At 43.8% G+C, this 13971-nt stretch overlaps 1 protein-coding gene across 1 annotated transcript in view; it reads right to left on the reverse strand.

The window, feature by feature from the left end:
- Window positions 1–5210: 5210 nt before the first annotated feature.
- The window catches only part of AKAP12 (A-kinase anchoring protein 12), a 40178-nt gene continuing 31417 nt past the window's right edge, over window positions 5211–13971 (reverse strand). Inside the window, exons 3-4 of the mRNA XM_015592371.2 lie at window positions 8712–13689; window positions 5211–7921 (exon numbers count right to left, since the gene is read on the reverse strand). Of these exons, the coding sequence (XP_015447857.1) occupies window positions 8720–13689 (4970 nt within the window). The 3' untranslated portion in view covers window positions 5211–7921; window positions 8712–8719. The remainder of the gene's footprint in view (window positions 7922–8711; window positions 13690–13971) is intronic.

A 13971-nucleotide genomic window follows, 5' to 3' on the forward strand; every position in this document is an offset into this window, starting at 1 on the left:
ACACCACCCCCAGGCAGCCTCCAAAGGGACGTGGGATGCAACCAAAAAGGCAGGGTCTCGAAGACCAGAAAGTCATGGTGATCACAAGGGATCTGGTGGGTGAGGAGAAAGGGGGTGAGGGCAAGATGCCAGCCAGCCCCAGTGCGTTTCCAGAGACTCGATGGAGAGGAAGGGCAGGCACTGCATTCAGCTACGCATCATGTGTGGGATGCAGGGACTCTCAGCACCAACGAGTGGCCGCCTCCATCACTGTGACAGACCTGCACAAAACAGCTGGATACAGATAAGGAAGCCTACCCAAGCTACCCTGGAATGCTCCACGCATGTTTAACCCCAAGAGGTTATACATTCAACTATTCTGACTTTCTAATGGTACCAATTTAAATAAGCTTCGGAAATTTCAGTTGGGTACGAGTAACCTGAACACCTAAGCTTCAGGATTCATTGGAGCAGGCATTCTTGGACTAGTTCTTATTAATGCCACTGGTTCTATTATTTTTCCTTTCATAGAGGAAATTAAAAAGTGACTCATTCAACAAATGTTGCTAAAACATAGGTTTTGTATAGTACTGGAGGATTGTCTTTTACCATAAGGAATATGACTTTAATGAGAAGAAAGCATTGCCATTTAAAGATACTTGTCAATTATTTTTCAATAATGTAAATAAATAAGGCAGCTTTGGATAATGCCAGAAGTATGGAGAGTAGAGTGGACCCCAAACCTTCACCTGGCTAGTCATAGGAACTGTCCACTATTGTTTTTTGAAACTTCACCTTGTAAGTAAGGAAAAGAGCCAAAGCATCCGAAATGAACCCTTTCATTCAAAAGATCAGGCCTCAGTCAGGTGAAACACGGAATTGCTATGTGTGGAAAGAAATGGCACTTAGAAGGATGGGTGAGGAGGTTGGTGTGGTACCTTCGGCAATTTGGCTGGGAATTTGGTGGGGGAGGGGCAGCACTCTTCACGAATTCACTTGGAATGAATTCTAAGACAATTTTTCGTATGGGGAGAGTAGCTGATTGTAATAAATTGAAACTTGTTCTTCAGGTTCACTTAGCATTTTCATGATAATTTTCAGAACCCTCAAAATACTTAAATTGCATTTTTTCCCTTTGTTTCAGCCCTCCATTTTTGTCTAGAACAAATTACCACTATACGTTACTTGCAAGCAAGAAAGATTTAGGCTTAGCAACCTTTAAGAAAGTAAAAAGTTAATTCTGTTAAGACAGATCGATGAATCTGTCTTTTCTAGAAAGAACTCCTTAAACTCAACTGGAAGAATATCAACTAAACTGTTAATAGCTCTCTAAATAAAAATTAGACAGACTCTTTAGTGTGAAAAAAATGAACCCGGATGAAATGGTATTCTGTGGTTTCATTCTCTCAAGCAAATCAAAATGTTTTTGAACATAAAGAGTTATTAAATTCTTGAATGAAGTTTGTGCTATTCTCTGGGAAATATACAACACCTGCCCTGGCCCAAGTCCCCGGCGGTTGTGAAGATCGCGTCTTGTACAGAATGCGTTGTCAACTGGGGCTGAATGGTGGGGAAAGCGAGGTCCTGCACTGGGCGTCTGTGTGCTCCGTGCTAACGTTTACTCCTCCCAACCCCCGCGTGGGACGTGTGTCCCATGTTCACAGCGAAGGAAACTGAGGGAGGCCCACAGAAGTGACATTTCTGAGGTTAAAGACAGCCGAGATTCAAATCCCCACGTGACGCAAATGGTATTTTCCCAAATGCGCGAGCGGCCTGTGGATGGATGATGGGGCGGGGGTGCGGGAGGTCAGGGAGGAGAAAGCTTTTTCAACTGTAAACCTATTTGTTCTGCTGTTGAGGGAATTAACTTAAATCTGTTTTTATAGCCTTATATTACTACAGTGGTCCTAAAACTTAAGCCGGTCAGAATCCCCTGGAGAGCTTGATAAAACACGACAGGCCCCGCCCCCAGAGTGTCCGACGCAGTCGGTCCAGGGTGGGCCCAAGAATTTGCATTTTGAACAGGTTCCCCAATGATGATGTTGCCAGTAGCCACATTTTGAGAACCACAGCATTGCTATATAATTACGTTGTAATATTACTGTCCTTTCTTGGTTCTACTTTCCTCTCAGAATTATAATAACCGGGGAAGCTAATAAAGGGCTAGAAAGGGATCTGTGCCATTTCTAGCAGCTTATTTTTCTTTGAAGCAAGGTGCTCCATCATGAGGCATGTGCAACATAGATTGGTGCATGAACCCATAGAAGATGTTTGAGAGACCCTGGGATTTATTCTAAACCTTCCTGTTCGCATTCTAAATGCCCTTGTTAACCTGTAAGCACAGAAAAGTCCCCAAATACCTACCCTATGTGGTTTCTGGGGCCACTTAGACGGTCTTCCTTACTATAGGAGAGGACGGGTCTGGAGGATCCGTCCCCAAATGGATATATGATTTTATCTGGATGACCCAAAATGGTGTTGGGTCATGGACCAGGCTCCTACAGCTACTCAGTGGCGATTGCAGAGCCCAGGTTTTCCAGTGCAGAACCCTTCCTGCTACCATCACACTGCCTCGGAAATCCTTCCTAGCTGTTTACATTTATTTTTATAATTTTTTGTTAGCGAAAAAAAGATGGACTAAAGAATTATCTCTTCAGTTAGAAATGCCGGGAAGCAGCCACAGATCAGAAGCAGCCAGCTGGAGAGAATCGGGAGCCTGACTGATCCAAGGTCTGGGGGCCTTGGGAGTGACAGAAGAGACTGCAGGTGGGCCCCGCCCAACCAGAATCCTCCACCCCTTGGATGTCCCTGGGGAACAGGGCACAAATGCCGGAAGGGTAACAGGGAGAGGAGGAGAGAAAAGAAATGCAAATGACATGAAGTGCACGTTTCCTCTCTTAAAAAAAAAGAGTACTTCTGAATAAGGTGTGTATTTATGAAATTTTAGGAAGCTAAATGTCATTCCGAATCCATCAAGATATTCAAGGACATAACAGTCATCAGCAGTCACAACATTGCTTCTGGTGGACAATTTTATTAAAATTTCTCCTTCTCTTCTAATTACTAATATTAATGCATTACGGTGCATTTTGCATTCTAGTTTATAAAACACTTTCACAACAGAAAAAATCTGGTGAAGTATTTAGTTATAATTCTGAAATGAGGAAGCTGCTGTGACAGGGTAAGTAAACCTAAAGCCTCATCTTTCCTAATCACCAAAGTCTGTGCATGAGATTTTAAGAAATGTTGCAAAGATCCTGTACAGGTTATTTTCCTTTCTGTGTCTCTAAGGACGTTAGGAACACAGAAGAGCCGCTGATGTCTCTCTGTCCTGAAAGTTTTGCTGTTTGTAAAACCCATATATCCAGCTCCCCATTCTGCATTGACCCTAGGAGAGGTCATAAGCCTCTCAAATTGAACATTTCCAAAACTAATATCTCCCCAGCCCATGGCTCCATATCCAGGTTGGCAATCCAGAAACTCACCCTGCACTGTTCTCATGACAGATAATCAGGTATCCTGTCTTGTTGATTCTACCTCCTAACGTCACCTGATCTCACCTACATCTCTGCAGCCAAACTGCCACTACTTTAATACAGGCCATTATCAGCTCTTACCTGTATTATTAGAACGTATTAGCTAGTCTCTTCTCAATCTCCAGTCTTTAATTCTCTGGAAGTTGGAAGCAGTTCTCTAGGTGTACTGGCTTTTAAGGGAGAAAATCCTTCCTTAGGAAGGGCTATCCTGGGCCTTGCGGAATCACAAGCATCTGTGGCCCTCATTAAATTCTATTAACACCCTAGCCATTGTGATAACCAAACCTCTGCAGGGGATTAGAGTGAGGCAGTGTCCCAACCCCCAACACTGTCTTGGGAATCACAAGCTTAGGATAGATAGCACCACTTCCCTGCTAAACCATTTTAATAATTTCAGGATTAATTTCATTCCTTAAAATGGCCAGCTCTGCAGTATTACTTCTGTAAAGTCTTTAAAAAGAACCCAAATTGTGTTCAGGTTTCAAGTTCTAGAGGCAACCCACCTGCTTTTCCAGGAATCAGGTGAGCTCATAAGACTAACAGAAATAAGAGCGAGCAAACACAATGTGGTTTCTACGTTAGCCTAATTGATAGTATTTCCTCTGTGCTCATTAATTTTACCAAGTTATTTGATGAGAACAAACAGAAGAAAAAGCACAGGGTTGAGTCAGAGCCAGGCTTTAGTACTCAATATCCTGTTGTGGGGAAAAAAAAAAAACCACCTTGGGGTCTAATTCCATCATTTAGAAAATGGTACTCTACCTCTGGTCTCCCCAGACGAGTGTGATAGTGAAGCTTCTTTTGAGAAGTTAGATGTTAATACTTCCCCTCTGGTGTAAAAAAATTTAACGTCAACAAGCAATGGAAAAGTAAGCAATGTCATGAAATTGCAGAGTGGAACACTGAGAGGGTGTCAGTAATATTTACATATCAAAAAAAAGGGGGGGGGTTGATTTCTAAACTGTGACAGCATTAAAGAAAAAATCATGGTTATCTTCACCACCATGCCATCCCCAAGCCCTGGTCACCTTAGCCAAACCCTGTTATATCACTTAAAAGCTGGTGATCTAAGTCTCAACTTCCTCATATGTAAAAGTAGGCCCCAGTTCATTCCCCTAGTTCCGGTGGTCTAGGCGGGAGATGGTACGGAATTGGCGGAGGAGAAACTTACATTTACACAGAGACTGTGCCAGGCTGTCCGGCAGATCCATTTCCAGAATCACACCGGAAATGAATCATCGTGTAACCTTGAAGTTAACTGGCATTGGTTTGGTTCAGGTTCCAGCCTCTTACTACCTGGAATCCTTGGACTGTGTTGATTTCCTTTCAGGCAGAGTTGGATAAGGTGTTTCTAACTCCAGTTTGGGTTGTTGGTTGGGATTGCAGAATAGGTGTGTGACTATCCAAAAACTGTAAATAAAACTGTTCATTTAGGGGAGTTGGGAGGTCATCCAGAGGTTTAATAAGATTCCTATTAAAGGGGCCCCTGACCAAAAGAGTTAAGAATCACCGATGAGACTTTTGAGTATTTATACATATCCCATACATTCCAAACTCCCACGATGCTCTGTGGACAGTGTCGCAAAGGATGGCTAAATAGTTAAAAGCAGAAGTTAAATGTGCGACGAATATCACCGCAGTAAAGAGAAAAGGAATAGAAACAGAATTAAGGTGAAATTACAGAAAGAAAATCCATGGCATTTAATTAGGTTGCATTTTATTTAGATAAATGAAAATTTGCCTCCAAACAGAACTAGGAATCAAATAGTCTCAGATTAAAGAAAACTGCTAGGCTTGAAGCTTACACTGAAAGCTAAAAATTTCAGCCCTTGACCATCTGTAGTTCCAAATATCAAAGGAAATTTCTGGAACAACGTATATGTGTAGACAGAGGCAACTCCTGTACCATTAGCAAAATAACCCGAAGGGGAACATTTAATAGGCCTCGATTACAAGTGGTAAGAGTTTACAAATCTTGCATTGCTTTCTATTGTACATGGTTCCACAGTAATGCCAAAAATAGCAAAATTTAGGCACTTGCTCCAATTTCTGCAGTTTACACTTGGTTACGAATTTCCTAAATTAACGGCAGCTTGAGTATTATAATACAGAATTATAGTTCATGCTCCTGTTAATTGCATTCCTCTTCTTAATAAAACAATGTTGCTTAATGGACACAGGTACAGAGCTTGTACAGAAATAATCCAGGGCACATCCAGATATTAGTATGAAAATCAGTCATGAAGCAACTACCACCATAAGACCAATTGTGATGACCTGATCACGTCAATACAAATGGGATGACGTAGCAGGATGGAATTTAAACCAAAAATCTGTTTACCACAAACTACACAAATCTTTCATCTGTGCAAAATAGCACAAAGTTTCTCCTGCATAGAGGAAGTCAATGGAAAAGTAAGTTAAGTCAATATTTGGCACTATCATAAACTCCTTACAAATTGCTGTCATCTCCAAAAATTGACACCAGCACTTTTAAGTCTCAAGTTGGCAAAAGAAAGCTATTTAGATCATAGGGGTTTTTTTTGTTTTTTTTTTTTTTTAATTTGGGGATTTTAAAGTTTACTAATTAATCACAGGTGGTTATATTTGAGAGTAACTCCTAAAAGGATATTAAATGTTTTCCAACCACAAGGCCGTACGTACACTATTATGAGGTGTCTTTCTACTGTAGCCAATTTTTTATTGTAGTCAGATTTGTGGGTGTAAGAGAAACTACTTTCCAGTTTTAACAGAAAATTACCTTTCTGCTATAAGACTATTCTAGTCTTTCTAGAATGTTATGTTTTAAAATCAGTAACCAGCAGTCAAAATTAAGTTCTCAAACTGGAGTGATGAGTTTGAGTAAAGTTTAGGAAGTATATATGCCAGGTCAGTTCTACATGTAAAAAAGTGGAATTTTATGGTAGATAGGTGACTGTGCTTTGCGTGGCAACTGTTTGAATCATTTACGTATTAGCAAGAATCATAAATCATTTTAACATTAAAAAAAATTCCAAGATCACTTGTTAGGCAAGGCATTTTTCCTGTTAAGTCTTCTTAAAATTTCTTTCTAGAAACATTAGTCATTAACAAATATTAACACAGAAAATTGACCTTTTCAGGAAGACACCACAAGATGGTAGCATTGTATCAATACCGTCAACCTGAAAAGCTCCTGGTTTATTCTGACAGATACCTCTCTGCTATGACTTCCTCTTACACTCAAACAGGTATAAAGTGGTGACATCAGACAGCGACTACATAACAGTTCCATGTTATTCTGCTTTTAGAATGCAGTAAACATATGTCCCAGGCTTCCTAGTATCTAATAAAACCAGCAAATCTAAGTGAAGCAAATATTTTATTTAAACCGGTTGTCAAATCACAATTTATCCATATGAACATAATGCAACATTATTCTTAAAAGAGTGGGCACAAGTATGGCACCGACGAAATCCAGCATCTATCAAAATACCATTTGTAAAGAACCTGACTTACTTCACGCTGTGTGTGAATGTGGTGCAGCATGTAAGAATAGGATCAAAAACTTAAAAGTCAGTTCTTTTCTTGAGAGTATGAAAAACATTTAACTACTTTGCCTCAGGATTAAGCATACTCATCTGTCCAAACAACCATAACGATTAGGAGGAAAAAACTTAAAGTTAATCCGCTACTGAAAACACTTCCTTCGAACCTCCACCACTGGGCTAGAAAGAAAACTATCACAGTAACTATGGAACATTCTGTATGTTTCCAAAAAAAAAAAGCGCGTTTTTTATTTTTAGCACACTGTGCGTAATAGGAAAGTGACCAGTTTTGGAGTGATACTAAACATGGACCTAATTCCTAGTGAATTTTAAAATAAGGATTGTAGTTTCTGATCCGGAATGTTATTTCTAGGAAGCTCTGTTTTCACAGGTTATAACGGAGGCTTAAAGCTTCCCAAGGCTCCACCATGGCTACGTGCCCCGTCATATAATGTGTGATACAAAAGAAATGTTCTATACTGCGCATTTCCTTAAACATTAAGAAAAAAATATACAATAGATACAGGAGGAAGATTACTTAAAACATACACATAAATACATAAAAAACGATATCCAGTTTGAGAAGTTGAACTAGGTATTGCCAATTCCAGTACCAGGTTAGGAATTTAGAACCTTAAATGAGAAACATTATATGGTATTAAGGGAAAAACGACAGGGTGGTCTTGAAAAGAGGAAACGTTAGGTGGTCATAGCTCCTGACGAAGCCTCAGGATTGTCGGCGTTCTCTCGAAATGAGATCCATTGATGTGCCTGTTCTTCGCTTCTCAAAGTTCTCAAACGTTGGTCTTGAGTCTCATCAGCAGCATTTTCTTCTACTTCTTGGCTTCACATTCCGGTCTTGCAAATACACGAGTGTAACTGGAGAATAAAGAACAAAAAGTAAAAATCGTTTCCTCCCTCATTTATATAACAACAGAAGAGCTGTGAAGGTGAGCCGCGGCCACCAGAGCCCCAACACCACAGTTTAATTCTGTAAGAAAGAGAGTGAGGGGCCCTAACAGTATGCTCGGTGACCTCAATCCTACGTCAGCGGCTCCCTAATACCAACAGTCAAGTTCATCACAGGCACTGGATGGAATTTTTTAACATTTGTGAATACTGCTGGGGGAAAATCCATTTATTTTCTACAGAGCTATAAACTAAATTTCAAGCACTGTAATATAAACCTACTTTGGGCGTCTAGTTATTTTTTTAAAAATTCAAGAGTAGTTGGTATGGGGCTGAGTGAGCACAGTGTTATTTCTCAAGTCTTTGGCCAAACGCACACACAAATACACACTTGTGTGCACACACATGCTCCTTTATTTTCTTTGAAAGCAGTCGCATTGGGGGTAAAATGAAATCATTATTCCCATGATACCAATAAGACTGAATGGTATTTCAATGAGAAAAAAAAAAAAACTAACCCAGATCTCCTAAGTTCAATTGATAGTTACTTCTCCAATCAAATATTCTGCATAAAACCACAATTATTTAACTACTTCTCTTATAACCAATTTGCCATCAAATGGCATTAAAGAGGAAAAAAATTATTTTATGTATTTGAGTTTTTTCAAAGTCTATTCTAGCCAAATTGATGACATATGTCAGGGAGCAAGATCTCAAGTACTTACAGGGAAAATTTAAGAAGAAATGGAAGCTTACTTACACGATGTTTTAGGATTCTGTAAGTTCTGATGTTTCTGGTTCTCTCCCTTGTTTCTGTGCCTCCTCCTGTGTTTGTGTTTTGATCTCTTTTTCTGACTCGCTATGCTCTTCTACTTCATGAAATTCGATTTCTTTCTCTTGTAGTTTTGGTCCATTTGCATCTGGGGACTCTTTGGTTAGGCCTCCCAAGGCCTCAGCATCTTCCAGGGCTGAAGTTTGATTTGCAAAGTAATCATCACCTTTTTCATCTTCCTGGGATTCAGACAGCGACTTCCCTATTCTTTCTCCCAACCCAGCACGATCGTCTTCCAGCACAGATTTTGTTCCGGTCGCTTCTCTCTTCTCCGGGGCTGGGAGGATTCCCTCTTCAAGCTGCTGGTCACTTACACCGGAACTCTTGGCCTCACGGGTGGTGATCTCTTCTGAAGCTCCGTTCACGTCTCTGGAAAGATCTGAGTGTGTCTGTTCCACGGTGGCGAGTGCGGACTCCTCTTTGGCTCCAGTGGTAATTAGTGTTTCATCCTCTACAGAGGCCTGAAATTCCCTTTCTTCTTTTTCAACTTCCTGCCCGGCTTCCTGGTTGTCAGCTTTCATCAGTTGGGCCGGTGTCCGGCCGTCAGTGGCTGTTTCTTCTACACTTACTAACTGGTCAACGGCTGTCTGAATGACGTTCTGTACAAGTTTACAGCTCTCAGTCTGAAGTTTCAGAATCTCATTTTCAGCCTTTAAATCTTCCTCTCCTGTTTCTGTCACTCTGACTTCCCGACGACTAACCTGCTCACCTTCTTCCTCTGACTTCTCTTTCTGTGATGTGGTTTGATCTTGTTCCAGGTCAGCACTGGTGCCTTTCTCAGGGGTAGCAGATACCATTACTGGTGATGATTCTGCCTGAGACTCAGTCCCCACAGGCACTGCATCTTCCCCCAGCTGAGCAGGAAAGGCTTCATCTTTTACTGATTTCTCTTCCAGTACGAAATGTGCATCTGCAGACTCCAAAGTTCCAGCTGTTTCTAAAATCTTGACAGTTTCTCCTGAGATGTTCTCTTCCACTGCCACCGCTGTTAGAGGCAATGATGCCTCGGAGCTTTGAACTTGAATTTCTGTGCATACTACTTCCTCTTGAACTAACCGAGAACTTTCTTCAAAACTGGTAGCTCCCTTTCCCCCGTCTGCGACGGTCACGTGGGTAGTCTGAGCTGGTGGTTTAGCGAGCTCTTCGGCTGGTGTTTGCTCAAGTTTCTCTTCACTCACTCGGGTTAGCTTTGCTTCCACGTCCTGCCTTTCTGCTTGAACTACCATCTCTCTCTCCAGTGGGGTTGGGAGAGACTGAGCAGGACTCTGGAGCTTAAAACCATTCTTTTGAAATTCAGCTTCTGGAGTAGCTTCATCTTTCAGGGCAACTTCAATGATCTCTTTCTCATCGACTGTCATTTCTGTGTCTGCAGACACCTCAGGCCCTTCAACAGATGGTACGTCTTTGGTATCCTCATCTGCAAACTGGCCAGCCCCTTGAATCACCTCAGTCTTTGAAAGAATGAGTATCGTTTCCACGGATACCTCTTTATCTGTATGGTCTAGAGCCTCTTCCAATTTTGAATGTTCTCCACGGTCTTCCTGGGATTGAAAACCAGAAGGTGCTGGAGGCATCTCTTTAGGCGCAGGAACTGCCTCTGCTGCTGTGACCTGTGACTGTGTAACAGATGCAGCCTCCTTATCTTTGTGGATTTCCGTGATCTTGTCTTGCTGTGTTATATGGAGAGCTTCAAAATCTGCCACCGGGGTGCTTCCGTTGGTCTCACTGTCTGTAAGTGTTTCAGCCGAGTCAGGGGCAACAGCGTGTTGCAGTATAATCTCTGACTTTACCCCAACCAAGGTTTCAGGTTGACAAGCGGCCGTAAGCTCACTGGACTCTACACTCTCTGTGACTTGAGGAACGTCTGCAGCGTGCTCTGGGGTGGCCCGAACGATTACCTTCCCTTGTGTCAAATCCTCAGCTTTAGTTTCTTCTACCTGTACTTTCAACACTACATCCGTCTCCTGCTTGAGATCCAGCACTGGAGAATCCTCTTCCGCCTCTTCCACCTTCTCCAGCTTTTTCGATCCTGCCTTCTGCATTGTCTGAATGGTGTCTTCTGGCCCTCTGGTGTCAGGCAGCTGTGAGTCTCCTCTGACTTTTTCTGCGACCGCCTGCAGGACCTCTTGAGTTCGCCTCCGCTGGTCTTCCATGTCTGGCACATCTTCCACCTCCTGAACTGGTGTTGCTTCCTCTGTGGTGTCCGGAGAGTCGGTTAACTGGGAAACAGCCGAAACCATGTCGGTGGTCTCTTCGGCACCGGAGGCTTCGGTTGCTTCTTCAGCACAAAATGCCTCGGTGGTCTCTGCAGCGGTCACAGCTTCAGAAGTTAATTCCACCTCACTAATGATCGTGTCATCACCGGCATCTTGGCTCTGGGGCAGAGTTTTGGTAACGATGGGAGTTTCCTCTGCGATGCCTTCTCTTTCAAACACCTGCCCGGCTGGTGGTTTGGCTTCGTCGACTTCTTGTTCGAGAGGTTCTGTCACCGAAGCAGATATCCAAGAAGGCGACCTTTCTTCGATACTGGTCACGGCCCTCGCTCCGTCAATGTCAGCCACAACCAGTCTGTGAACCAGACTCTTACTGACTTCCTCTGAGACGTAAACCGCTACCTGTCGTTCAGGCCTCTCCTCACTTTTTCTGGCTTCCTGTGCTTCCATTTTCTCCCTTTCCACTGCGTCGTACTCAGACAGAGGGATTACGGCTGGGACGTCGGCATCATCTTCGGTGGCCTCTGCTGGCCCCGTATCTTCGATGGCGGTCTGCTCTTGTTTCCCATCTGACCTTTTCTTCCTTCGCCCGGGAATAAACTTCTTAATTGAAACCCAAGACTCTTCTTTCCCAGGTTCGACCTCAGAAGCTGAATGTTCTACACCGGTTCCGGCTCCAGAGTCTTCGTTTTTCTCTTCCAGTTTTGACTTCGATTTTTTTCGTGCAGTGACTAATCTTTTGAACGACTCCCAGGTGGAAACGCCCTCCCCTTCGGAGGGGCTCCCCGCCTGCTCGGGCGAGGAGCTTCCCTGCGCTTGATCATGCTCCTGGGAACTCGCGAGCGGGGCATCCGGGCCCGCTTCTCTGTCCTTTCCCGCTTCGTCTGGTTTTTGGCCTTCTCCGCCCGTCGGTTTCGGCGCCCCTTCCTCATCGGAAGATGATGCTTTCCTTGCTCTTTTCTTGGAGGATCCCACGCAAATTAAAGCTTCCCAAGACACTGAAGTGTCGACCTTGCGCTTCGGTTCTTCGGGCTTCTGCTCCTCCCCGTGGCCTCTTCCATCCTCTTGCATTTCGGAGGCTGCGCTCTCCGTGGATGACAAGGTGGCGCTCTTCACCTTTTCCAACTCGTCTTCTTTGTCACTTTCGGAGAGCCTCCTAACGCGCTTCTTGGGCGTCACCATCTTTTTGAAAGACGCCCAGGGAGTGATCCCCTCTCTCTTCTTTTCCCCATCAGAGGTGCTCCCTTCCTCGCCCTCGCCCTCCTGGGGCGGATCCGCGATGCCCTTCTCCAGACACGTGATCTCCTCGGGCTCGTCGGGGGATGAAGCCGAGCTCTCGCCCTTCTGCTCGTCTGTACTATCCGGAGATTCTGCTGCGACTTGCTGGTGTTCTCCTGACTCTTCATCTCCTCCTCCTCTTTTCGCTTTCTGTTTCTTTCCAGAAAGCTTTTTTAAGCCAGTGCTAGTGAACAGTTTCTTTAAAGGGCTTCCTTGGACTTTAACTCTCTCTTGCGATGACAGCATTTCCGCCTCACTCATGATGCCTTCGGGGTGTGTGGACAACGCTCTGTCGTCCGGACTTGGTTCGGCTGGCTGGGGATGGTCCCCTCCAGGGGCACACACGGCTTTGGTCTTCACCAGCTCTTCGGCAGGTGCCGCTTCCTGAAGTTCGGCATTGGTTTCAAGCAATTTTTCAGTGGGCAAGGGCTGTTCTATTTCTTCCACCTCACCCTCCTGCTCTTCTGTTTTCTTCTCGGTGGTGCTAACGTGGACTTCTGCAACGATCTCTACTTTTTCATCGAATACTTCTGATGCTAAAGGGGCAGATTTCTCCTCAGGAAATCCTTGCACTTGACCTTCCGAAGGCAGCTCCACCTGTTCACATTCAGCTGGTATTCTGGCATCACTGGCGCTGTCTGTGGCCTCCTGTGGGTGTGGTTGTTCAGAGGTGGCCCGTTCCTCAGCACTATCTTCTCTCTTCTCATTTCCTTCTGTGTCTGCTCTTTCTGGCTCTTGTTCCTTTCTCTTCTCTGAAGCTTCTACTAGCTCATCCTCCTTTGGCTTCCTGAAACTGGTCTTTTTTCGCCAGCCGGCCCAACCTTGAGTGAAGAATTTTTTGAAGGGCGATGCCGTTTCACTGGCCATCGGACTGGTCGGAGAGTCTGGAGATTTGGTGGGTTCTTTTTCTTGTTTTTCTTCTCCATCTTTGGCTTCCTCTGCTGCTTGACCAGACTCAGCTGGCAGAGAAACGTCTGTGTCACTCTGCTCGTGTTTCCCAGTCTCTTCGGGCTTCTCTGTAGATTGTGTCAGTTCGTTTTCTTTGGCTGTTGCTTCTCCAGTGTCCCGGCTGGGCTCTTGGTGGTCGCCGGCCCCATCCGACTCTCCTGTCCCTTCGCCTTCATCTTTTCTGACAGTGAGTAATCGGACACCGTCAGACTTCTCATTCTTATCCTTTTTCACAGTGAATTTAAAGCCAACAAACTTAAACACCTTTTTAAATCCAACGTCGTTAGTCTGGGACTCAGCAGGTTGTGTTAGCTCCTCTAAATTGCTTTCTGAAGAAGGAATCTGCTCAATTATTTCAGGTGTTTCCTCTGGCCCATCCTTTGTGATGTCTTGAACAACTGCTGAGTTGGCGGCCATCTCTTTATCTGAGTCTCTCTCACTCACACTTTCAGTGTCTCTCTGCCCAACTGTTAACAGAAAAAAGAGAGGGGTGGGGAAAATGAAGGGATAAAATGATTATAATTCACGAAAACTAAATACTTAAAAAACACAACCAACTTATACTTTCTTTAATGTCAGGCAATTCCAGGATGAGATAGAAGTCTTAACAGTATTCGTGAATCTCAATAGATTAGGCAGTGTTTACTTCTTTCATATGACCTTTAAAAAAGAGGGACTCAAAAGCGGAGGGGGGGCATATCAAAAGGAAACAAGAGTCAGCTTGAAAGGGGCTCCCACTGGCCAAACTT

Source organism: Pteropus alecto, unplaced genomic scaffold (assembly GCF_000325575.1).
Source record: "Pteropus alecto unplaced genomic scaffold, ASM32557v1 scaffold176, whole genome shotgun sequence".
Classification (NCBI taxonomy): Eukaryota; Metazoa; Chordata; class Mammalia; order Chiroptera; family Pteropodidae; genus Pteropus; species Pteropus alecto.